Here is a 27,039-nt window from a genome sequence, read left to right as displayed (position 1 = left end):
TATAAAAGGATAACTTTACTGAACATGCAAATTCAAGAATATTCAGGTTTTTTAAGAATTTAAGACAGCAGATTTATAGTAATGGCTTATATAAACACTATTAATTCCCAAGTAGACCAGGTAAATACACCGACCTAACAATGCTCAAACAAAATACATCTGTCTCTAAGCTATTTCCACATTCTAAGACTACTAAAAGGGAAACTGGTCAGCAGATCCACTCCTTCCCCTGACTTCAGATGGTGTGTGACATGCTGTGTCTTGGATCAATCTGCAATGCGAGTAACACATAACCCCCTGGCCTGAGATCCTTTTCTACTTTGTTTACTTCATTCTCCCTCTTCCTCTAACACTAAGGCTCTAGTAACCATTCTCCGAGCAGGACCAAATTAGTCAACACCGTTTGTCAGTGCTACAGACAGCTCTCCAGAGACATCTCCAATAAACCCACATGTTTGCTCTCTCTCTCTCTTTTTTCCTTTTGGTGGGGGGGAGCTACCTAATTATTTTTAAGATCATGTGAAAAACATATACAAAGCAAAAAGGAAAAAAAAAAGTATTCTGGACTCTCAATCTTCACCTTTGTCCTATAGTTTTTCCTTATCTAAGATACGCATTGCTATAAATTCCTGGCTATAAATGCATGTAGCATCTAATAAAGTAGTAAGCACCATATAATTTCCAAGCAGAAAGTGTCAGAAGAAAAATTAATATCACAATTAAGACAAAAACGTTTCTATGACTTTCAAAATGTGAGCAAATTCAATTTAAATACCTTGCCCCATGACCAACATCTCAGTGTTCTTAAAAGGTATAATATGCTTATACAAAACGGAATTATCTTCACTATAAAATTTTAAGAGCACCAGTACACATTTAAGAGCACGAAGTACACATGGCTCACATAAGAACTCAGTGAACTATGTGTTCCAACTCAATTAATTGCTATTATGCTTAACAACTCTGTCTTACACTCTCACATACTAGGCTAAAACTGTTCTTGTGTCTGCAAATGGCAGTGAAAAGTAAACATACACTAAAGATCCGACTCTACTTGAGTGGATTGAACTTGAAGATTATTTTGTTGGTCTAAAAATTATCCCAGGCATTTTAAGTAATTTTAACCTGTATTTCATATATCTGCCACCAGAGTAAATACTAAATTTTAAAATAAATTACTTGTCCTGTGTTAGACTGTAAACAAGGACATAAGGGCTATTTACAAAGAACTCATTTTTACCTAACACACAATATTAACACTAAATGAAGATCCATAATCACAAACTCATATCTTTAAAAAATGGATGCAACAAAGCTTCTTCGGCTGTTATTCTTGAAGCTGGATTTAGATCGAGAAGTTTATCAAGCAGGTCATAAGCTTCATCAGGAACCTCATCCCAACCTTCTAAATTGGTTGCACACTCATCAAAAAGACTCCCGCAGCCATTACTGTCCCTTTTACACAATCCATTCCCTGAGGACTCTGCCAGAGGTGTTTGTATGAGGTAAGAAGTTTCATGGTCCGTCTTCTCTGAGATCTTGTCAGGAGAAGTAGGGCTTTGTGTGGCACTGGTTGGTTTGGAGGTATGAGAATCTATACCTCTGAGTCTCTCACAGAGTTTTCTCAAGTCCTGTGCTGGGACTTCTTTGCTACATAATATTGACTTGCCTTAAAAGAAAAAACAAAAGTATTACAATATAGCAGCAACATTTTTCTTCAGAAACATGGAAATCTAGCCATGTGCTTTTCAGATACAATGAGTATATGTACAACAAATATGAATGTATCACATGCTACACACTGAAGTTCTGTTTTGAAGTACACGGCTGAAGGCCAAACTATAAAGTAAAGAGATAGTAATCAGACATTAGTGACTTACTAAACTATCCTAAGTACTTGCCTGGCTGCACCAACATCTTCAGCTTCACTTAACCAGTTACATCACTTGCTTCCCAACCCCTCCCAAACCTCCACACCTTTGACTAAATGGCTCCTGTCTGCTTAGGATGCCCTGTACCCATGTGCTCAGTGCACTCCTGGTTCCACCATCACTCAGCTCAACAATCACCTCTATAAGACCCAATACTCTTCAGAACTGATCACCTATATTCTCGCCAGCATTCTGTCATATGTTGGAAAGTGTTAGAATTATCTTTGCTACACTACATGGTAACAAATAAAATGTGTACATCCCACCTGCTGCACCCTGCAGATAGAGACTGTTGATTTATCCTTGACCTCTCCAAACCTAGTAGACACCAGGTGCCCCATTTGGGTTTGCTATATTAGAAGTTACCATTTCTGTTCAAATGTGATATCCTGGGGCTAGCATGGTGGCACTGCAAGCCAATTCTCAGCCTATGGCACTGGCATCCCATATGGGCATCAGTTCTTACCCTGGCTGCTCCACTTCCAAAATCCAACTGTTATGGCCCAAGTCTTTGGAATGAGACCCTGCACCCACCCAGCTTTGGATCAGCTCAGCTCTGGATGCTATGGTTATTTGGGGGAGTGAACAAGCAGATGGAAGGTCTCTGTTATTTGCTCTGTAAAATCTGCCTTTCAAATAAAAATACATGAAAAATAAAAAGTGGCCTCCTTATAGAAGCTATTCTTGATAGATCTATCCTTAATTGCTAAGCCCTCTTCACTGTCTTTTTCCTTGAATCTTTCTCAGTACTATGCATCTATGAAGGTTTGTTTTCTTTCCCTCACTAGAACTTTATAAGACCGGAGACTCAAACAGTACCTAGTACAACTAAGCCAAATATGGGCACCAGTTCATCACCCAGCTCTTCACTTCCACAGCCAGCACTCTTCTTATACCGTGGGGGAGACGGCAGAGGATGGCCCAAGTCTTTGGGCCCCTGTACCCACATGGAAAACTGGAAGAAGCTCCTGGCCCCATGGCTCAAATGAGCCCATCTTCAGATCAATCCAGCTCTGGCCACTGCAGCCATTTGGAGAGTGAACCAGTAGACTGAAGATCTTTTCTTTGTCTCTCCTCTGTAACTGTGACTTACAGGTACAATGAAATGAATCTTTAAAAAAAAAATAATATATATATATATATATATATATATATATATATATATATATATACACACACAACACACATACATATATAGGGCCCAGCATGGTAAACTAGTGGCTGAAGTTCTTGCCTTGCACACGCTGGGATCCCATATGGGAACTGGTTCTAATCCCGGCAGCCTTGCTTCCTATCTGGCTTCCGGCCTGTGACCTGGGAAGCAAGCAGTCAAGGATGGCCCAACACCTTGGAACTATGCACCCACACAAGAGACCTGAAAGAAGGTTCTGGCTCCTGGCTTCGGATTGGCTCAGCTCTGGCCATTGTGGCCAACTGATGAGTGAATCAGTGGAAGGAGGATCTTTCTCTGTCTCTTCCTCTGTATATCTGCCTTACAATAAAAATAAATAAATAGTAAACAAAAAAAAGAAAGAAAAAGTACATCTGTGTATGTATACGCATGTGTGTATAAATGTTTTTGAAATAACTTCCTGACATGTTTATTAGCACACAGGGACAAAAAATAGGTTAAGAATACAAATAGGCAGTTTTTTTACTTTATGCTTCCTTTGTAAACAAAGTGGCTTGAGACAACATTAATGTTCCTTAACAAAGCATTTAATTTAGCATTACGCGATAAAAAAGTCACTCCTATACAGTCTGATGTAATCACTGGACCAGAGTACCAAGGCAGGAAAACATCAGGGTGGGACAAGGGAGGAGGGGATTGTTTGTGGACAAATAAATGATCAAAAATAAAATTTAGTGAAGACACAGTATGCTAATCTTTTGTACTTAAAAAAAAAAACCTATAATTCTCCCAGCAATTCCACTAGTGGATATATACCCAGGAGAACGGAACCCACTGAATCAGAGATAACAACACCATCATGCTTATAGCAGTACTAATCACAACAGCAAAACTTTGCAGTCAACCAAGATACTTATCATCAGAGGAATGGGTAAAGAACATGATATATGCATCCAACACAATATTAATAGTATTCAGCTATAAAGAATAAAACTCTACCACTTGCAGCAAAATGGATGAAACTGAAGAACGTTTCGAGTAAAATAAGCCTTACAGGGAACGTAAATACCACAGGTTCTCCCTTACATGTGGGAGGTAAAATTTCAAAAACAAACAACAACAAAAAAATGCCTGTATCAGTATTCTACAAATATACTTTGTGAAACTTTCATAGCTTTGTCAAACCAATGGTTAAAAATGTCATACTACTACAGTTTTTACTGTATATGGAAGAAATGGTCTTTTTTTCACTCAATTATTATTTACAGCTACTGTGTATATTCCCACTAACCTAGAGTCTTCTGGCATTTCATTAGTTAAACTTACTCAGTGAAGCATTAACCTTTTTAGTGCAATGTAAATTTAAAGTATGTTATCTCAAAAACTAAAGTCAGGAGAGGGAAAAAGGGTGGAAGGAAGAAAGAAGGGAAGGGAAGGGAAGGGAAGGAGTAAGGGAGGGAATCCTTTATTTTCTCAGATTTGCGTCTACAAACTATATGGAATCTGTTAAAAACCAGTCACAAAAAAAACAAAAACAACTGCAAAGACAAAAGACAGGCCAGTATTGTGGTGTAGTGGGTAAAGGCTTCTTCACTTGTGACATCAGCAAGCCCTATGGGTGCCAGTTCATGTCCTGGTTGCTCTACTTCCAATCCAGCTTCCTAATGGCTTGGAAAAAGCAGCAGCAATGACCCAAATGTTTGGGTCCCTGCCACTCCTATGGGAGAGCTAGATGAGGCTCCTGGCTTCTGGCTTCAGTCTGGCACAGCCCTGGCTGTTGAGCTGACCTGGGTAGTAAACTAGTGGTTGGAAAAATTTCTCTATTTCTCCCTTTCTCTATAACTCTGAATTTCAAAAAACAAACCTTAAGAACAACAGAAACAAAGTAAAATAAAACCCTCTAGTAAATTAGAGGAAAATATCTACAGTTTTATTCCTTAATCCATTAGCTTACTCTGATGTGATGAAATAATCAAAAATACTTGTTTTAGTACACTCCTAAGGTATATAAATGCCTCCATTCTTTTCTTTTCTTTTTTTTTTTTGTAATGACCAAAGAGAGGTTTCCCTGAAAATATTCAGGAAATACAAACTAATTGAAGCATATTTTTTGCCCAGGCTACTACGCGTCAGGCATCAGCTTTAATTCACAGTTTTTTTCTTCATTTATTCAACGTAATTCAATGAGGCTGAGGACAATGGACAGGTCACCATAAAAACAAGAGGTGATCTAACAACCTCAAGCAAGTCATTTAAGAAATACAACTCTAGCTAATGAAATTCTGAGGCTTTTGCACTCAGCTCAAAGTTACACTAAGGTTTGAGGAGGAAATAACGATCCAAGCTACACCAAAAACGGAGGCAAGTGCTATCTAGCATGATTTTTAAAATATGACAATGAGCACAACAGCGATAACTCTCAAAGCCCTTCATGCTGTCATGACACAGGCTGTGGAGATTTCTGTCAGACGCTATACAACCAGAGAGATGCAAGCTTTGATCAAACTTCAGACTTACACACTTCTCTCAACATTTTTTAATACCAGATCAAAGTTTTCTCAATTACTCGAAAACAAACAAACCCCCATTTTTTATTACATGAAAATATCATTTCTAAGACACCAAGCTTGCTTTCTACTCATGGTTACCTTCCCCTTACGTTTACCACACTATTCCACTCCTCAAATAACATTTTATTGCAACAAGTAGAAACAAGTACAAGTTGTAGATTCTGCTGCAAAAGTGTTTCTTTTAGTTCTCTTGGCTAGTGTTTACTATTACAATCTCTTCATATAAGCGCCATTAAGCTCTTATTTATTTATTTTGGTAGAATATATCCTGATACTGCTGCTTAAGCATGAGACAATCATATTCACAGATGTTCTAAACCAGAAGCAGTTTTTGATCAAAATCACTTTTTTCAAACTAAGTCTGGAGCCTTGCTAAATATATTTTTCTGAATCATATTTTCCAGGAATGGGTGAAATGGGGCCAGCTCATGACTTTCTTGAGGTTTTACCGGAAACTCTGCTGCACTCCTGGTAAAGATCCACTGAGGTTAGGCTTGGGCACAAGGCAGAGCAGCTAATCCTGAGGCAGGCTAACTTAAACTCTGTAACCACACAGGGGGCGTTCTATACTGTGTGGTGGTAAGCTGATTCAATTGTACCACTTCTTAGAAAGCATTAACTCTAACTGTACTTGCAGAACAAATACAAAGGTGGTATTTGAGGTCAGGTCATGGACTAGAGCAAGGTTAAGACAATTATCAGGTGCCCTGTGAAGTACATTATATATCCCATCTTTGAAGACCATCAGTGGTTATTTCTACTATATGCTTAGAAAGATGTTCCATTCATTCATGTCATTCTACTAATCCTAAAGAACTTAGCACATGAACATACAATTTTTGCTCTTTCTTATTGTAGTCCTGTTACATTTAAATATAATTAGTTGTTCACTTGTTAGACTAGAACCAATTAAGACAAAGATATTCTCAGTGTCAAGTACAGCACTTAATGCTTATACACAAAAAATAATTAATTTATATTATTAAACACTTAACAAAATTCAAACCACAATTAAAGAGATAATAAATAAAGGCTCTATGCCTTATGTTCTGTTTTTTTCTTATGCCTTATGTTCTTAAAGATTTTAAGTGTAGTATTTGTGCTTGATATAAAATTAAATTACACATATAGAGAAGGACAAGTTACTTAGAAGAATGTGATTTTCAAGCAACTAATATTCTATCTAAGATTAGAGAACTTTGTGAAAACAATATTTGTAAAGAGAATTTTATAATAATCTCCATGGTCTGTAAGAGATAATCAAAGGCATTTGTGTTGTTGCATAATATAAACCAGCTTACCAAACGTTTTAGCAGCCTGGATAGTTTCCCTGGATCCCCGAATTGTCATAATTTGAGCCAAAGCCGTTAAATCATCACTTGCTTTATAAAATGGATATCGTCCACTAAGCAAAGAAAGGAATATGACACCTGCAGACCACATGTCAATTGCTGCAACAGAAAAGAAACTTTAAAAACAAATTCCACATCCATAGCTGTACCATCCTAAACAGGTATTGTCACTCTGTACAGCACAATGCCATCATGCTAGGAGCCTCGACAACCTCAGATGCCTAGACCCAACACCTCAACGATTCTCGCCCAACACTTCTGGAGCAGGCAGTATTAAAAAGTTCTTCAAGTGATTTCAATCTAAAGTCATGACTGAGAATCTGTGACCAATCATATTTATTCAAAATGTATTTTCTTTCTTGAGTAACATAATCATAAATTTAAAAAATATATATTCACCATTAGAAAGCACTATAAATAAGTGCATATTTCATAAGATCAAAAGAAACTCAAAAACAGTTATGTGGGGAAAACTTTGGATGCAACTCAAGAATGACACATTTAGTGAAAAAGTATTGAACATTACAAGCTCTTCATGAGCCAGAAGCTAACACCAACTACTCTGACAGGCATCCCTAGATTTCTGGACCAGCTCAGTTACCAAGATTTTTTTTCTTTCTCTTGGGGACATCTTTCATAATTGCTGCAATACCTAGTATCAACACATTATTTGCTCTCAATTGCCTTGGCCAATGTACCGCTTGCTTTAGTTCTCTTCGTACTTTTGCTTGTTCCTGCAATATATTCTCAAAGTCAAAAGTGCTGATATTCCTGAGTTCCAACCTCTTCTCCTCTACACTACCCCCTGGTCTATCCACTTCATGGATTCAACTACCAAACACTAAATTTTATTTCCAGCCCAACTCCTTTTCTGAGCTTCATACATTACTTTTTGTGTTAGATGTCTCTATCTCAATGCTCCAAAATATATGAGACCAATTATACCTCAAACTAAATCCTACCTTTACTTTCAAATCAGTTATTTCTCCTTTATTCTCAACTTTGGTTACTAGTATGTGTTCAAGTCTCTCAAGCTAGGAATCTGGTGAATATACTGTATGTTTTATTCCTTCACTTCATGAATTGTTCTCCTAGTCAATTTCACATCCAACAGCCCACCAGGCTTTGCTTTTCCAATCCTCCTTTTATTTCATTCTAATTTCATCACTCATGCTTTCATTATCCCTTACTTCAACCATTATTAGGACAACATTCCTCAACATCTCTTGTAAAATACTATACTCTTTCAACTCTTTTAACTTCCCAGCATCTATGGTATACAGCACAAGCTGGGTTTTTTTTTAAACTTATTTCACTTATGGCTTGCTTCTCTGTGTGCACATCAGAAGGCAGCTGGAATTAGAAGGGAAGCCAGGACTCACAACAGACACCCTGATACAGGATATGTGTGTCCCAAGCGGCATCTAAACTGCTATGTTAAATGTGATTTATTGCAAGAATTTGCATTTTATATTCTAAGCCACATTATAATTTCATAATTACTGTACGACTATACTATACTTTCTTGAGCGCCTTGGCTCATGCCTTAATGCCAAATGCCCACCTCAACTTCAGTTTATCTTCTTTCTATATAAAGTTTTGGTACCATATTCAACAGATTATTTTATAATTATTCAAGAGTGTGTCCTGACTACACCATGAACAGATGCTCTCATTTTTGTCTGACAAGTATAGAGCATACATACAATGAACAAATGCATTTCTTCACAACTCGTAATTTTCACTGCCAGCAGGAGTAATTTATTCACTCAGTAAGACATCTCCTGGGTACTGGTCTAAGGATAATGTTTTACATTATAAAAGACTTTTTTCTCTTGAAAAAAATCTTGTGCTATCAAACTGTTTTCATAATACAAAAACATGTTTTCAAACACAAGAACATCTGCATAACAGGAAACTTCTGTGGTAATAGGTAAGCAGATGAAGTGTTACAAATCTAAAGGTGACATAAACTGCCCAACTACCTCCCACAACAAAATTCCTGGTAAAACCATCTTGTACACAGATGCAATCTTTGGAAATATATTCTAAAAAAGAAAAGGACAACATAAAGATTAGAAATGTTTATAAAGAAAAGCATTCTCTCAAAAATGGGAATACCACACAGCCAGACTGCTTGCATGATTTAATTAGTTAACAGACGCTTAAATATCACAAAGAAAGAACTTAAGATATAACTGGGACAGGCCCGGCACAGTGGCCTAGCGGTTAAAGTTCTCACCTTGAACGCGCTGGGATCCCATATGGGCGTCGGTTCTAATCCCTGCAGCCCCACTTCCCATCCAGCTCCCTGCTTGTGGCCTGGGAAAGCAATCGAGCTTAGCCCAAAGCCTTGGGACTTGGCACCAGCGTGGGAGACTTGGAGGAAGTTCCTGGCTCCTGGCTCCGGATCGGCACAGCACCGGCCATTGAGCTCACTTGGGGAGTGATTCATCGGATGGAAGATCTTCCTCTCTGTCTCTCCTTCTCTCTGTATCTCTGACTTTGTAATAAAAATAAATCTTTAAAAAAATATATATGTATATAACTGGAACAACCCATTTGAATTGTTCTGTATTTTCCCTATAACTTACCTGTAGTTTGATTAGGGCATTTGGTCAAGACCTCAGGAGCTCTGAATCCTGGTGTACCTGCCCTTGGTGCAACCTGCTGACGCCTTACGAAGAACAAACAAGGTTGCTCTAGTTAAAGTTGAAATATTGAAATCGAAGAAATAACATTCATCAACTTAGTCCACAGTAAATTTTGCCTTAGTATTTGTACAAATAAAGCCACTGTTTACTTCTATTGGTTTGCTCCCCTTCTCCTAGATTTCTGATTTTACTCCAGCAATGTGTTAAGGTAACTTCTAAACAGAGTTAGTACACAGTAAAAACCATGAAAGAAAAACACAGAAGAGGAATTTGTATAAAGATTCATTTGTTTGGAGTGATTAATCACCGATATATTTTTTTACATATATTAAAGACTTGATGAAAGTCAAGTCTTAGAGGAAAGGGAAGAATGTTTGATGCAAGAAGCTGGAGGTGGGAGTAAGAAAGAAGCTCTTTTTTTTGGGGGGGGGTTCTATTTAATCCATCATGAGCAGAAATGAAGACAGAGAAGACAAAAGAATGCATCAGCAAGCAAAATACACAATTCTTAACTTTGAAAAGTGCTTTTCTGTGCCCACTCCAATTACCTGCACACATGACTAAATGTGTTTTTCAGAGACAAGGCGCATGTCAAATGAACAACAGAATAGTATCACTTGTTTTTCAAGGTACTGCTCTGCATCAGCACCTTTGCAGGTCCCTTTCCCTTGCTAAATCAACTGTCTCCTTAATCAGTGTTTAATTTCCAGCCTAGTTCAGCAGCATGCTGGTGATTTTATAGCATAAACACATTACCTTGAAAGGCAAATACTGCACACTTTATCTGTTGCATAGCAGTCACATGTCAGGGCGGCTGGGCAAGAACTGCCAGTTTTCCTCACCACACCACTGGTTATAACTTTCGTGGAAACAGTCTTCTTTTTTGTTGCTAACTTTCTTGACAGTACATCCACAGTTTTTGACTGTTTTATAAGCTGTAAAAGAGAAGTTATATTTTCTAGTTTCATAACACTGAATATGATGTCTTTCAATGCTAGTTTGGCCAAAGTGTTACTTCAAAAACTGCTGAATGTGCTATTCAATTGTATATAAACAGCTGTCCATTAAGATGTTTATGGTCTTTGGGTTTTTCTGCTGAATAAACATACATTAAAATGTACGAATTAGCCCTAGTTTGGTAAATATTTGACTTATCCTTTATTAGAATGTTTGTTGCTGTATTACAAAAGTATAAGGCAGTTAAGTTCTAGTGTCTAACTCCATTTCAGAACTATAAACTGCACAATTACACTGGCTAAAATTGGCTTTAATTTGTGGTTTACTGCTGACCAGATACCATGGGGTATCACATATCAATTTAAAATCATCTAACTTTGGTGACAATTTTCTTAACACTATCAACTCTGCATGAGGAATACAGTAGGTTCTGGGAGCTCAATGATGACAGAAAACACCCTAACATTCTAAACATTTCTCTGAGAAAAGAGCAACAATAGTCAGCTAATAAGCAAAAATAATTAAAAAAAAAAAAAAAAGCACGAGAAAGTCTAGAAAAAATTGAATAAAAACATTCCATGTTTAAAGCAGTAACATCTCCTGCCAACTCAATATATGCTGATTTAGTCATTACCTAAGGTTCTTCAGTGTACAACTGACTGGCCATTGCACTATTAAGCTACATTACTTACTTTCACTGCAGGGCTCTCATGTGAAATGGAGCTGTGTATATTGAAATTTCTTTCTCCAAAAACAGAGCGCTGGACAGAAAGGCCTACAGATCCCTCCTACAATACCAACAAAAACAAGGAAAATAAGGGTTATATCTGTAACACTTTCTGCCAGCTGTACTCTGCCATAGTTGTGAGAGAATTAAATGACAGAAACCGAAACAGCTGCATCCAAGTCATTCTCAGCCACCAAAACACTCTGAAAGGAGAAAAGAGTCTAGGCAGAGCTCTAAACACCCATACAGCACTACCAGTCCACACACATCCTCAACTGAGAAGGTCCGAAAATCACCTGCAAGAAGGCCACAGTCTGCTGTGCAGCTAAAATGGAGATAGACACTTCAGAATTTTCCCCCTGTGACTAACGTTTTCTTTTAAAAAGGATAACTAACCTGAACTTTTAAACATGGAGGGAAAATGAAATATTTTTATTGCCATACAATTTTTGTATTCACAATGACAGATATTACAAACCAAAAAAAGTAAACTTCAATAATCTCAATGAAAATCTAGTAAAGCAAAATATAACAGATGTCTTAAAAACAAGTTTTTAAATTACAAATACTATCCCAGTATTAATACATTTTCTATTAATTTAAAAAGTACATTGCAGTGTTACTACTTAAAAAAATAAAAGAGGTAGGACCTTTCCATCTTTCCCTTGTTTAATTTGAATTTGTGCATTTGTGTAGGGTCTTTTGACAGATGTTTTTGTGGGGGACCGCTGATCCAGTTCCTTAGATGCTGGGCCACTCAATGAAATCTTGTTTCCCATTATTACATGAGACTTGTTCTGGGTGCAACTTTCCTGCTGCGTTTCAGACTGGACAAATTTGAGAAGCTCTATTTTTGTATCATGGGTTCCTTGGGCCAAACCAAAATCTACCAAAGCGTACCTAAGAAACAAAATTAGGCATTTTTACTTCTTTTTAACAAGTAAAGCTTAGTAACATGGTAATACTCTCAACTACATGCATATAGAAACTGTAATTCTTTTCAGAATTAAGAATTAGTAACATTCAAGGAAAAAGAAAAATAAAGTTTTCCAGACAAAGCAAGGACTTTAGACTTATCTGGAATTGAAAATTAAGAAGCGATGTATCTTAGGAGCTGGCTATTGTAGTGCTAGTTCAAGCCCAATTGTTCCACTGTGATCCCTCCACTTGGGTACCCTCCTCATGTGCCCCAGACAAGCAACAAGAAGACCCAAATGTTTGAGCCCCTGCTACCTACAGGGGAGACTCAGATGGAGGCCTATCTCTGACTGTTGCAGCCATCTTGGGAATGAACCAGTAGAGGGAAGATTGGTTTCTCCTGATATCTCTCTCTCTCTCTTTCAAATAAAACAAATCTTAAAAACCAAATGCACATCCCACAATCAATCAATCAATCACTTTTTCTTTTTCCCCTTTCCAATGGGCAATGCTAACTGGGCACAAGACAAATGTGCAACGTAAGTACAATGCTTTATTCTCTGCTAGTAGCAGATGGTATCACAGAAGGTAATTTCTAATAAAACAAGCTTAAAAGAGAAATAAATTAAAATAATGGTTCTAACATTTGATTTTAAAAAATGAAAGGGATGGGCATTTAGCATGGAACTTAACCTAATGTTTGGGACACCTTTGTCCACCATCAGAGTAGTTGGGTTTAAATCTCAGTTCTATTCTCCATTCTAGCTTCCTGCTAAGGCAGTCCTAGGGAGGCAGCAAGCACACAGGTCCCCGGCCCTCATGGGAGAGCCAGACGAAGTCCTCCGCTCTTGGTTTTGGCCTGGCCCAATGGGCCAGCTGGAGAGTAAACTACTAAATGGGAGCTCTCTGTCTTCCTTTCAAAAAAAAAAATTTAAAATCTGAAGGTAAGATGGTTTTAATTTCCTCATGTAATCATAACACATCATATAAGCAACAGTATTTATTTTATTCCTCTATGTATATAACTAGCATGAATAATACACATAGAAACAAAAGTTTAATGCTGAAATAGGAAATTGGCTATTACGCAGTTTAATTCCTCTTTAGAAAAAAAAAAATGAAGTTATGGGTAAAGATTCTTTCAGTGCTATTTCCTTAAAACCACAGTACACATGATAGACTGTTTTATTAATACAATTTTATCTTCTCTGCTATTTCCATTTTTAATCATAAGTAAAATTTGAAACAAATGATATGTGCATGAGCACTATTGTACATATTTAAGGGTTGGAGCCTACAGCTAGAGTTTATGTATTACCTAGAAAGTCTTCATACTTACTTTTTCAGACGTCTATTATATAAAAAATTGCTGGGCTTAACATCACGGTGAACAATACCAAACTGATGAATGCGTTTCAAAGCCTTGAACAGATTAAACATATATTCCCGCACTTCTTGAAAGGAAAGAGAATTCAAAATGTCCTAAAACAAAGTTATGAATAGTGTTATAACACTGTTTTCAATGAAATATTTAGCTTATAAGAATTCATGAAACATTAAACTTACCAAAAAAGACTCATGCTCCAGGTATGGCATAGCAATAACCACATGATCATTTTTCCTAAAGCAGTATTTAACTCCCATGACGTTGTCTTGCCCCCTAGTGGAGAAAAGTACAATGAACTGAAATCATTATGCCCAATTTAAAAAAATGTCATTTTAGCAATGCATGCATTCAGCCAGAAAACATACTTAAATCATCCTCTTGAAAGACAGTAGAAACATTTAACTCACTTGTATAAGATACAAAGGATTCCTTTAAAACAAAAATTCTATCAGCTGTGAGGCTACTATAATAAAAAAGAGATAATTACAAATGGAAAAATGAAAAGAAAAGCATGATTTAACAGCAGATAACACGGTAAGAATTAACAAGTTTTAAAAATAGCTCCAGGTAACATTAATTGAACACTCACTATATACTAAGCTCTGATCTAAGCACTTCACACCTACCAGCAAACTCATTCATCTTCAAAGAAATCTTATGAGGAAAATGTTGTTGTTTCTTTTCTTACTCACAAATGAAAACTTAGGCAGAGAAACGTTAAAGAACTTGTTCAAGGTCACTAAAACTAGTAAGTCATGGAGCCATGATAAAACATTTTAAAACACTTATTTGAAGAGATAGGTGCAGTAGCCTAGTGGCTTAAGGCCTTGTCTTGCATACACCAGCATCCCATATGGGTGCCAGTTCGTGTCCCAGCTGCTCCACTTCCCATCTAGCTCCCTGCTTGTGGCCTGGGAAAGTATTAGAGGACGGCCCAAAGCCTTGGGACCCTACACTTGCATGGGAGACCCGGAAGAAGCTCCTGGCTCCAGATCGGCGCAGCTCCAAGTATTGTGGCCACTTGGGGAGTGAACCAGCAGACTGAGGATCTCTCTGTCTCTCTTCCTCTCTGTATATTGGCCTTTCCCATAAAAATCAATAAATATTATTATTATTATTATTTTTGGGGGAGAAGCAGAGCAAATAAATACAGGAAGAGCTTCCATTCACTGGTTCATTTTGGTCTCCTATATGGGAGGCAGGGGCCCAAACAGTCCATTTTCTGCTGCTTTTCCCAAGGCCAACAGCACAGACCTGGACAAGAAACAGAGAGCAGGCAGAACACTAACTGGTTTACCTTTGAGATGCTGCCACTGAAGGTGATGGCTTTCCCAGATATGATACACACCAACCCTAATTTTTTTTTTAGTTTGAAAGGCAGAATTACAGAAAGGGAGACACAGATTTTCCATTCGCTTGTTTACTACCCAAAAGGCTGCAATGATTAATGCTGGTCCAGGCCAAAGCCAGAGCCTCCTCTGGGTCTCCCACACGAGTAGCAGGACCCAAATAGCTGGGTCATCTTTCACTGCTTTCCCAGGCCATTAGCAAGGAGCTAGACTGGATGTGGAGCAGCCAGAATACAAACTAGCACCTATATGGGATGCAAAGGCTTAGTCTGCTACATTACAATGCCAGTCTAAGAATTAAATCTTGAGTGGGAAGTTAAGTAAGATAACTTGCAGAGAAGTGATATCCAAAGCTGTTCAAATGAACACAGAAAAAGAGAAGGTGCATTTTTGGAAGGGTCTCTGGGTGCAAACTAAACTACAGAAGACAACAAAGAAGTTGGAAAAGAGAAAGCAGCAAGGAGGTCTGAGTTAACGAAAGGCTTCCGGACTGCAAAGAGAAACTAATTGGGAGTTGTTCCAACAAAGTAAAAAGTGAAACAGGAGTTAAGGAAGGTACACTGATGGCAATCAATGCAGAGCACAAAGACAATTTGCCTGACAGCACTCCAAGACCAGAGGAAGACATTTTTAGAGTACAAGTTTCTGCAACACAGAGAAAGGAAAAAGTAATAGAAGGAAAAGTACAAAAAAACACAACTAACATGGTTGTGATCATGCCTTAATGAGGTCAGCTCATTTTGTCTTCTATAAAAAGTAAGAAAGTGAAATAAAGGAAAAGTTGACTCTTCCACTGATTCAACAAATATTTAGCGGGCACTATTATTTGCCAGACTTTATGTTAGATATTAGGGATACAATGGTGAATAAAAATAACAGAATTTCTGTTCTCAGAGGGCTACTATCTAGATGAATGGTCAACAAGATAATAACAAGATTATGGTAAGGAGTTTGGCAGAAATCCAAAGTTATTATATAGTTTAAGAAAAAACAGTAGAATCAAACTTAATTCAAGGCATCTTTGAGACAATGTCACTCTTACCCACTGAAGTGAGAGGCAACAGTATGTGAAGACTTAGAGAGCTTTAGCATGGGGAAAGAGTTTGGGCAGTGAGTGACCTTGAAGTGAGAAAGCTCTTAGGACAAATCTGAGGAACTCAAGAAACTGGAACACAGGGAGGGGAGTTGGGAAGTCTGGTGTTTTCTCTTTTAAAGTATATTAAGAAAACATAGAAAATTTAAGAATCAAATCAGGTAGAACTAACATTATCTAAATGATGTTATATAACACATATTTTAAAGATCACTGTCTACTGTGTGAAGACAGCCTGGAGGCAGGTAGAAAAGCAGGTCAGAGCAGTGCTCCAAGCTGGATTAGAAAGTACCCAGTGTCAGGCTGCAGGCTTGACTTGACCTGGCCCAGCGCTGGCTGTTGTAGGCATCTGAGGAATGAACCAGGGAATAAATCTCTCTTTACCCTTATTCTTTAGAAAACTATCTTTTCAATTTTTTTTTTTTAACTTTTTGGCAGTTATTTTTTACCTCTTCCTTTTTTAACTCCTCCCTGCTCCCCCCTTTGTAAAAATTTTTGCCACTTTAGGTTTGCAATATTTATTAGGCATCCTAGTGGAAATGTCAAACAGGTGGATGGATAGACACACGAATCTGCAGTTAGAACACCTTAGACTAGATATATTCTTTAGAAAATCATTACCATTTGTCATATGGAAATGCAGAACAATATCTAAGGAAGAGTAAAGGAGAGGAAATAAATAATGAAGTAGCTGGAAGAGAGATGGAAGTTCAGGAGACATCAAATATTAGATTACATCCGTATGTTTATAGGAATGGGTGGGCCATCAGGACACAATTCTGTTGTTTTAATCAATATATGAGATGAGGTTGAAAAAAAAGTTAGCTAAATGTGAAATATGAGTTTTCCTAGGGTAAAAAAAAATCTAGATCATGGAAACCAAAGTTTATGATTTGGCTGGAATATGAGGTAAGTGGTGAAAGAATAGGAAGTCAAGCTAAACTCAAAGGAAATCCACTCTGAAAGAATATGAATTTAATTAACCCTTACAAGATTTGAAGAAAACTGTAAATTAAAAACACATGACAAAAAATGTTTATGTACAATATCATCCAAATTCAGCATTTACTTTAAAATACTATAAGCTGTAATCAGTGGAATTAAAATATTTTCAAGTTGCCTACCCAGCCACAGTTAGACACTGAAGCTCAGCTGCAATTCTTATAGGATGACTTGTTGGAATTAAGTGTTTCAGAGCAATTTTTTCTTCAGGTCCTACTTGTAACTGTGCTGTAGCCAAATAAACAGAGCTGAAAGTGCCTGTAAAAACAAATTTATTAGGTTTTCAGTATTTGGGTTTAAAAATGTGAAAAATATTAAAATAAATTGTAAGATTTTTCAAAGATTATAGATTTAAACAGGAGTTTCAATTTTACTGTAAATATCAGTTATTCTCATTTTTTCCAGAAGAAAAAAGGAAACCCTATAACTGTAATTAGTAATATAATCATGGTCATAATATTTAAACATCAGGACATTTTTCAATGGAAAAATAACCATAATCAAGATTGCTTAAAAAGAGGAAAACACTTACAAAGAAAACTTATGCCCAAATTACCTTCTCCAATTTTGTCCTTAATCTTAAACACATTACCAAGTTGTGGAACAGCTTCATAAAGCTTCTCAATATCTTTTTTAACACCTGTAAAGGAAATAAGATTTATGGTTGCAATCAGTAAGACTGTACCGTATAGTTCAAACTTAAAACCTGAGATAAATTTTAAGACATAATTAGTTATCAATGAATATTTTAATGATGTTAAAATTGTGATAACTGTCATGAAGCTAAAATAACTTATGCATTTTAAAAAAAAGCTTACTTATTAAACTTTTAGGAAGAAAGAGAAAAAAAATCTCCAATCTACTTATTAAACTTTTAGGAAGAAAGAGAAAAAAAATCTCCAATCTGCTGAATCACTCCCCAGATAGCTGCAAAAAGCAGGGGTAGTTCAAGCTGAAGCTGGGAGCTAGGAGCTTCATCTGGGTCTGCCACGTGGTTGCACAATCCCAAGAGCCTAGGACATCTTCTCCTGCTTTCCCAGGCACATCAGCAGGGAGCTAGATCAGAAGAGCAGCAGATGCTGCCATGACAGGTGGAGGGTTACACTGTCATGCCATAACACTAGTCCATACAAACTTCTTGAAATAGCAAAATTTTAGTTCCAGAATTAAATGAACCAAATTTCTACTACACTGAATTTATATATAATAGGTATATTGGTATTACAGAGTATGACACAATGAAAGAAACAAATGAAAAAAATAACTAAACCATTTATGCTGTGATCACTAAATGGCACGAAAATACACAGTCCAATGTTATTGAGAACTCTTTCCCCCAAAGAATTCACAGGTCTAATGAAGTTCATGCAAATTATTACTGTCAAAAAAAGTGTTATTTAGAAAAAAAATAGTTAAAACAATGGAAAGCAGTCATACGTCTAATAAACTGCTATATACAAGAGATCTATGTGAGAGGTCAAGCACCAGCTTTTTTAAGTTATAATATTACTGTGTAATGTAACAGACTAAGATATTTTCAAAGCACTCTCACTTTATCTTTTCAGATCTTTATAATTTTGTGATTTGGCAGAATAAGAAGCATTATCCTGATTTTTCAGATAAGGAAATCCTTTAGTTCTGCTCATTAAAAAACATTTTTAAAAAATGCTCAGGAACAGACATATTTCAAAAACAAATATAATGCAGCCACTGTTTTCTTGGAGCTTAATCTAGCAGACAGACATCTGCACCCTTAATGCAACAATTATAATAAAGGACTGCATATATGACTAAACAGAAGCATGGGGGGCGGGCAGGGAAGGCGCACTTCTGAAGGTACCAGGAAGCTTTCAAGTGACAGAGTTCAGCTGTGATCTCAAGTATTCACCAAGCAGCAAAAGCAGGAGGACCGTTTGGGAAGAATGGGAAAAGGAATAAGAATGAATTGAGTGTGGAGGAGGGCAATGCAGATGGAGAAGAAAAGGAGCAAGGAATGCATACCAAAGCCATGGAACTTTATAAGCAGAAGGAAGGTCAAGTGGAGGATGCGTCCGAGGGGAGGAGCATAATGTTAGGGACTAAACAACAGGCCAAAATGACCAAGTGCAGTATCCTTTCCTTTGTACCAAACTACCTAGGCAAATGAGGAGAACTTAAATTACCCCTTCCCAACAAGTTTAGTTCTACTCATCTTCAAATTCTCTATTTTAGAACAGTATGATAAATTTAATATCCCATTTCTTTGGATCTAAGACAATCTTAAGAACTCTAGAACTGGGATGCATTTTACAACTGTGAACATCCAAACTAACAACAGCTGTCAGTGACTTGAAAATCAGAGCATTTGCTTAACCCTTAAGTTTATTCATGCACAAAAAATCTGGAATCTTGCAGATGAGTTCATAGCATTTCCATGAACTTTTTGAAGATGCTGGTATGTATGAATTTCAAATTTTTTTTTGCAAAATATATATACTTTTAAAATTCCAGCTTCCATGAACTTTTTGAAGTACTCTCCTATTTACTGCAATATAACTATTTATCTAATCAGTCTAAAAGAATTCTTTCAGTAAGTACAACACAAAACCAGTTCCGGGTAATGAGAAAGCATGGTGACACAGTACACCTGGAGGCATTTCTGAAGAGTATACAAAATAAGGGTGCCCATCCCCAGGGGATTTAGATGTGATATGGAACTCCATCTGGGTCATCTACATAGCTAAGAGGGGCTCAGGGACTTGAACCATCATCTGCTATCTCCCAGGAGCATTAGCAGGAATCTGAATTGGAAATTCAACAGCTAGGACTCTGATATGAGATATGAGGATCCCAAGTGATGGCTTAACCTCATATACCACCATACCAACCCATAGTGAAATACATAGCTGTATTTGTATTGCCATTATTAAACATAGCTAAGTAACTGTATGCAGGTTTACATGGTTAATAATCCCAAGAATTCTGCAGTGATACAGTTCTGTTTCATGCAGCTATTTAAGTTACACTTAAATAGTATTAAAAACTGCTTTCAGCTGCATTATGGGACAGGACAGGGAAATTTTCATAGGATAGCACTGATTTACAAATAAAACCTGGAATCTACAGATATGGACTCAATTCCTGTCACGAATGACACTTGCCTTTAGTTGCATACACAACAAAGATGTTGGTCAGATAAATTTTACCTTTCACCTGTCTGTGGTTTTCCCTTTGAGTTCCACACTTTGGAACTTAGTTTTGCATAAGCATTAACTTATTTGGTAGTAGAGATACTGTTAGAAATCACAAGAAAAAAAATGTATGTATTAAGAAAATACTGTAATGCACAAATAATGTAAGTGATGTGCAACCACATCACTATTCACATATTATATACTTCTTTATAAAACTCAATTTTTGAACCTAGTGCATTGGCTCAGTGGTAAATCCTCCCATTTCAAGCACCAGGATCCCAAAAGAGCACCTGTTCCTACACCAGCGACCCGTTTCCCATACAGCTCCCTGCTTGTGGCCTGGCAAAGCAGTAGAGGACGGCCCAAAGCCTTGGGACTCAGCACACAGGTGGGAAACCCAGAAGAAGCTCCTAGCTTCAGATCAGCTCAGCTCTGCCCATTGTTGCCACTTGAGTGAATTAGTGGATGGTTCTTCCTGTCTCTCCTTTTGTAAACCTGCCTTTCCAATAAAAATTTAATAAGTCTTCAAAAATGTCATCACGTCATTACTTAAAAAATAATGTTCATATTAAAGTTTCTTGTCACCAAAAAATAGTTGTGACATTATTAAGCAATATTAAATCTGACAACCAAAGAGACGTCAATATTCTCAAATTCTGAAGTGGGAAGTCAGAGTAGAGAGAAGAAATTAATACTCATGTTAAGGTCTGGAAAATCTTACTACAAAGAGAGGGACAAATGAGAATGGATTTTGAGGATTGAGATAAACCCCTTAAAAGTCTAAATGCTAAAAAAATTACTTATCCATACTGTATACATGAAAATCTAGGCTTTTATTGTGAACTTCCATGATTTTTTTTTTTATTACAGCAATAGCTTCCTTAGCTATAGTCCCTGCTTTCACTACTCTCTGCTTTCATTTTTGCTGGCCTACAGCCTGTCTGTAACACAGCAAGTATGATTTTTTTTTTAAAGATTAATTTATTTTTATTGGAAAGGAAGATTGACATAGCAGGAGACAGAGAGAAAGATCTTCCATCCACTGGTTCATTCCCCAATTAGCTGCAATGGCAAGAGTAGAGCCGATCTGAAGCCAGGAGCCTGAAGCCAGAAGCCAGGAGCCAGGAGTTTCTTCCATGTCTCTTGTGTGGGTGCAGGGTCCCAAGGCTTTAGGCCATTCTCTACTGTTTGCCTAGGCCACAAGCAGGGGGCTAGATAAGAAGTAGAGCAGCAAGCACAGCAACTCGTGCCCATACAGGATGCTGGCGCTTATAAGGTGAGGATTTAGGCACTAAGCCATTGTGCCAGACTCAGGTACAATTCTCCTGTTAAGGCTAAGTCATCTTACCATTATTTTGTTCAAACCCTCTAATGCCCTCCCATCTGACTCCTTAAGTCACTGCACATCTCCAACTTCACTTCCATCACTTCCCCCTTGTAGACACAAAGATCCTTGTTATTACTTTTTTTTTAAGATATGACTTTATATTTCTGTATTTATCCATTTATTTTATTTGAAAGGCAGAGGCAGATCTTCTATTGGTTCATTTCCAAATGGCCACAATGGCCAGGGCTTACCCAGGCCAGAGCCTAGTGTCACAAATAGCAGTTGAACAACCATACCACAATGTTGGTCCCCCACCCCCCCAGCTATTCTTGCATGCTGGGCACACTTCGGTCTCAGAGCCTTTACAGTTCTGCTTCCTCTGCATGGAATGCTCTGCCCCAAATACCTGCACAGTACCTCAGTGAAGTCTTCTGTTAACAACTGTACTATTCAATTATAGTCTGGGTTTAAATAAACTGCCACAAAGGATGCTGATAGCCAATATCAGAGTGCCCAGATTGAAGCCTGAAGTTTTATCATTCTAAATCGGGGCTCTGCTCCTAATTCCAGTTTCTAGGTGATGTGCACTTTGAGAGGCACCAGGTGATGGCTCAAATCCTTGAGTCTCTCCCATCCATGGTAGAAGATCTGGATTGAGTTTCCAACTCTTGGCTCTGGCCTCAGTCCTTCACAGCAGGCATTTGAGGGGTGAACGGTGGATGGGAACATTCTCTGTCTCTCAAATTGAAAGCAAAAAGGGTAGAGGCGCCACCATCATCTATTGTTTGTGAACAAGTCATTCTATATTCTTTATTAGGATCCCATATTCCATAGTGTAGTGCTGGCTGGAGTTCTGCTGCTCTACTTCTGATCCAACTTTTCTGCTAATGAACCAGGCAAAACAGGTTTTGGTCTGGGTCAGCCCTTGGCCAAACACATAGGCCCTTGCCGCCCATGGGGGATACCTGGTTGCAGTTCCCGACTCCTGGCTTTGGCCTGGTCCCAGCCTCAGTCTTTGTAGCTGTTTAGGGGAGTGAATCAGTAGACAGAAGTTATCTTTCTGCTTCTCCACCTTTTTTCACTGGACTTTTCAAAGAACAAACCTTAAGAAAATGTTAAACGTGATTCAATAATTAAAAAGTTACAATCTTCTTCCACTGTACTTCCTATCTGTATGACTCTATTTTCTTTACAGCACTAAACACTTCTGAACACAATTTTTTTTATTTAATCTTTTTATTAGATTGAAGGCTGTTGGTTTATGCACTGACTCATTCCACCTAGAAAAGTACCTGCATGTAACAGATGTTTTGTTATCTTACCACGGAGTATAACTGATACTCCGAAATAAATTTGGGTACTGACTCACACCTACTGCATCAAGGGGAAAGCACATGCAGGTACTTCAAAAAGTTTGTATCAAAGAGAAATTAAAAGGTAAAGTGCATTTGTCATGAACTTTCTGAATATCCCTTATATAATTTAGTCCCAACTGGGATACTCCTGAGGATAAAAGGGGATACTAACAATTACACTGTGGCAGCAAATATGAACTAGTTCTATTCCAGGAAATCCAAGGCGGTACCTTTGACAGATTTTAGAAGCCCAGGCTAAGGGCATTCATACAACACAGACGAAGTTAAACCTTCCAGTAGCATCTCCCAGTCTAAAGGAGACACTCGGTATAGGTACTTCATACTTGTTACTGAACAGACTTTTCTCAGTACATTTAGCATATCACAAACATATAAAGGGAAAAGCTTGCTGAAACAACAGTAATTATTTACCCTAATTTTATGCCAAATATTTTGTGCACTACAACATTTTTCTTAATAGGAAAAAAAAGATCTAATGGTCAACAAGAAAAGTTGAATAAATTATATATGTAAGTTATAGAATACTTCACTATATGTTTAGCAAAAAAATTAATAAACAAGACTAGAAATAAATGGATAGCAATTTCAATTTAATTTTAAAAATGTATCTCCATGTGTATACACAGCTTCTAGAAAGGATGCCTTTATCCCTTATCAGAGTGCTTAGACTGAACCCTGAAGTTTTATCATTCTAAATTGAGGCTCTACACCCAATTCCAAAACAAAATGTCAACAGTTTCGATTTTTGCACAGTTGAATAACATTTTATTTTGGCTTTCTATAATTCTTGATTTTATTCAATAAAAGTATGCATAATTTGCAAGTTATTAAAATGTGACAGGCATCCCAAATCAAAAGGTTAAGTTATTAATTGAATACAGTGAGAATTAAACTTTACATTCTTGTGCTAAAACAGCCACTCAAATCTTTTCAAGCATGTACTATCTACTGTAGACTTTTAGATGCTAGGAATGCAAATATGCAGAAAAATCCCACTACTCAAACCATGACTTCAATGAGGACTAGAGCTGATGCAGTCCAGGCACCTGTCTCATAATCCCATCCGACTTTCTCAATTAGATCAAGAGACCACTCACTGTAGGCCTGGACTGCGTCAGCTTTACGCCTTATTGAAGTTATGCTTTTGATATAACCTTGGCTTTTATCAAGGGTCATTTTAAAAAGAACCACATGAATAAAGTCTTAGCATGTTTTATAAATTATCATTGGCATTATTTATAATGTTGTCCAATGTATTAGGTAAAACCTACAAAACTTCCGATATCTGGAATAAAATTCACCCCATTCTCTACTTCCTAACAGATTTTCAGAATATCCTGAGTAGGACTCTCCACTCACACTCGACTTAACTAAATGGAACTGAAGAAAGAGAACAACCAGGTCATTACAAACAAAAGCAAGGCAACAGGGACCATATTCATGAAACTCCTGTATTTTAAGATCATTCTGGTAGGAGTGTACAAGAGAGAGGATAGAACAGAAGCGAAAGCAAAGCACTGAGACAGGGAACGTCATAATTTAGGAACAAAGTGTAAAAATGAACTAATGTGCTGAAAATGGTAACAGAAAGAAGCAATGCCACTCATCCTAAACAAAGTTGGGTGACTGGATACTGGGAACCATTGCCAAGGCATAAAGTGAAGACAACGGAACAGTGGCACTCTCATCACCAAATGGGGACATTAAGAAGGGGACTGACTTTGACACCAAACATGAGCTTAGCTTTAGTCAGAAAGCAAAAGTGCATGATATCATATTTTTCAAGGCTAGGATTAAAGTTTAATTTGTAGGGTTTCTATAAAATACGTATTAACAAAAGGTCAAAGTTAACCTCTTTTTATTCCAGCACTAAATTTTAAGATGGGAAAAGTTCAGACACCTTTTAGAAAGAACAGAACCAGATCCTCTACTATCCAACAAATTTTTATTAATCTCTACCTTGTACCTCACACTATGTTTGGACAGTAACAAAGGTACATGTTAGTTCACAAAATGTGGTATTGTCAGATCTATGGTCTATGCTATGGTACAATCACACTTCATTAATGTCACTGGTAAGTGGTGCTTTGTTACTGGAGCAAACGTGTCATTTATCTTTGCCACTTAATTCTGCTTTGGAATTTTTTTTAAAGATTGATTTTTTTTACTGGAAAGGAGAGACAAAAGAAAGATCCTAAATCCACTGGTTCACTCCCTAAATGTCTACAATGGCTGGAGCCAAGCCAACCCAACGCCAGGAGTCAGGAGCCTTCTCCAGGTCTCCCATGTGGGTTCAGGAACCCAAGGCTTTGGGCCGTCCTCCACCGTTATCCCAGGCCACAGGCAGGACGCTGGAAGGGAAGTGGGGCAGCCGGGACACGAACTGGTCCCCATTTGGGATGCCATGGTTTGCAAGGTGAGGATTTAGCTACTGAGCCATTGTGTCATGCCCCTGCTTTGGAATTCTTAAGTGGGGGTCCCTCAGTGCTGACATCTAGCCAAGCTTCAAGCAATATGGCAGGAGCCAAGAGGGGAAATTCGAGTTCAGTTTATCAACAGATTTGTTGTCTTGGGCAGTGGGGCCACTAGTCACTAGTGGCATAGGCTGGCCCCCAACTCTCTTGAAATGCAAATCTAGATACATTTAGGATGTCTTTACTGATTGATGAAAACTAAATGAAATACACAACTCATTTTAAGGATCCAATGTGAGGTGTTTCTTTTTTTTTTCAAAAGCAATGGATAACAGACTCGAGGTCTTTAGATTTTGGGGACTGTACGTCACTGGAGCTAAACATACCTGGGAGTTTAAAATTCTGCTCATGTTTTTTCAAGCCATCAGTCTGAAGCGGGTCACGCGGGGAACTAAAGGCCAATGGCTGATCCATCTGAACCCCCACAGTCGCCTCCATCACGCACGGGGACTCATAGAACGCAGGCTAAGGGGTCATGTCCACAGCGGGAGCCAAGCAACTGTGAAAGAGAATATTGGACAGGGTCAAGAAATCACTGGCTGAAGCCATCACTGCCAAACGCCACAGCCCTCAAAGGGGCGGGCATTTCAAAACGCGCCTTGGGAACAAACCCCCAAAGAAGGAACAGAGGCCATTTCTGAGGAGTTCCGTTCCCCTCACTCTGCCCTGGCAGGTGTCGGGAAGTGAGTGTTCCCAGGTGGCGGAGGAGGCCCTAGGCACCAGGCGTGCGAGCGCTGGGAGGCCCCAGGCACCACGGGGTGGCTCGCCCAAGGCGATCCACACACTGCCGGAGGCCGCAGGACGGGAAGCGGCCATGAGCCCCGGCTTCCGGCGGGCTGAGGGCCGGGAGCGCCGCACCGAGAACCCGCCTCCCTCGGCCGCGAGGCCGCGCGGGAGGCTCAGTGCGCAGGCGCGCCACTTTCCCGCCGGAGACCGGCTCGCTCCCGAGGGGACTCAGGGGCGAGCAGCACTGCGACAGAGCAGACGGCACGACCCCGAATTTGTCTACCCGAAACCCCGCGCCATGGAACCAACTGTCGGAAACTCACGGTTAAGGGCGTTCGGACTTCTTCGGCTCCCAGATGACGGGGTCGCCGCCGGCCAAACGCGCCGGGGAAACGCTTCCCGCCGCGCGGCTCTGCTTGCGCACGCGCACTCTGCAGCGCTCGGCGCCGACGACCGGCTGCAGCGCGCCTGCGCAAGAGTTGAGGTTCTTCAGGGTTGCGGCGCCGGAAGGTTACGCCAGGATGAACCTTGCCCAACCTGTAGGTGAAACCGTCAGCTAGGGTCCGACCTTATTTTCTCGACGAGTATACTTTAGCAAAAGGAAACCTCAGGTCCTGACATTCTGATTTATCCATGTGTACTGTGGTGGCATCATACAATAGGCACTGCAGTGATGAAAAGGACTTTGTCCACTCCTTTATGCTTGCTTTTCTTAGAGTGCCATTCTTCGTTAAAAACAAACCGAAAATCTGGTTCTTTCATACATGTAGATTTATTTATTTGAGAAAGAGAAGTCTGCCATCTGCTGGTTCAGTCCCCAAATGGCCACAGTGATTCAGTGTAGGCCAGGCCGGGGTCTCCGGCTTGGGTGCAGAGGTCCAAGCCCTGCAC

General features: G+C 38.6%; 1 protein-coding gene across 2 annotated transcripts; it reads right to left on the bottom strand.

Moving 5' to 3' along the window:
* On the bottom strand, window positions 1–26,136 carry CDC7 (cell division cycle 7). 2 transcript variants are annotated; one of them, XM_058659129.1, is made up of 11 exons: window positions 25,749–26,136; window positions 17,629–17,712; window positions 17,195–17,330; window positions 13,808–13,901; window positions 13,581–13,723; window positions 11,974–12,223; window positions 11,289–11,384; window positions 10,396–10,574; window positions 9,580–9,662; window positions 6,935–7,084; window positions 1–1,669 (listed from the first exon to the last, which is right to left on the bottom strand). In XM_058659129.1, the coding sequence occupies exons 1-11, from the start codon at window positions 25,858–25,860 to the stop codon at window positions 1,278–1,280; spliced, it is 1,719 nt and encodes a 572-aa protein (XP_058515112.1). In that variant the 5' UTR covers window positions 25,861–26,136; the 3' UTR covers window positions 1–1,277. The 2 variants fall into 2 exon arrangements, with proteins under 2 accessions (XP_058515112.1, XP_012781460.2); XM_012926006.2 differs by lacking the exon at window positions 11,289–11,384.
* Window positions 26,137–27,039: the final 903 nt, after the last annotated feature.

This window comes from Ochotona princeps, chromosome 2 (genome assembly GCF_030435755.1).
Source record: "Ochotona princeps isolate mOchPri1 chromosome 2, mOchPri1.hap1, whole genome shotgun sequence".
In the NCBI taxonomy this organism is placed as follows: Eukaryota; Metazoa; Chordata; class Mammalia; order Lagomorpha; family Ochotonidae; genus Ochotona; species Ochotona princeps.
The sequence above is the reverse complement of the archived record's forward strand: the minus strand, read 5'-3'. Positions and strand labels throughout refer to the sequence as shown.

What these genes read in the sequence shown, in the direction of transcription:
- CDC7 (XM_058659129.1), bottom strand. Translation starts at nt 25,860, where the DNA reads ATGGAGGCGACTGTGGGGGTTCAGATGGATCAGCCATTGGCCTTTAGT. An exon ending in TATAATAGACGTCTGAAAAA is followed by an intron (nt 12,224 to 13,580) that starts GTAAGTATGAAG and finishes TTTGTTTCTTAG; the next exon opens with GTACGCTTTGGTAGATTTTG. An exon ending in TGCAGTATTTGCCTTTCAAG is followed by an intron (nt 9,663 to 10,395) that starts GTAATGTGTTTA and finishes GTTCTTCGTAAG; the next exon opens with GCGTCAGCAGGTTGCACCAA.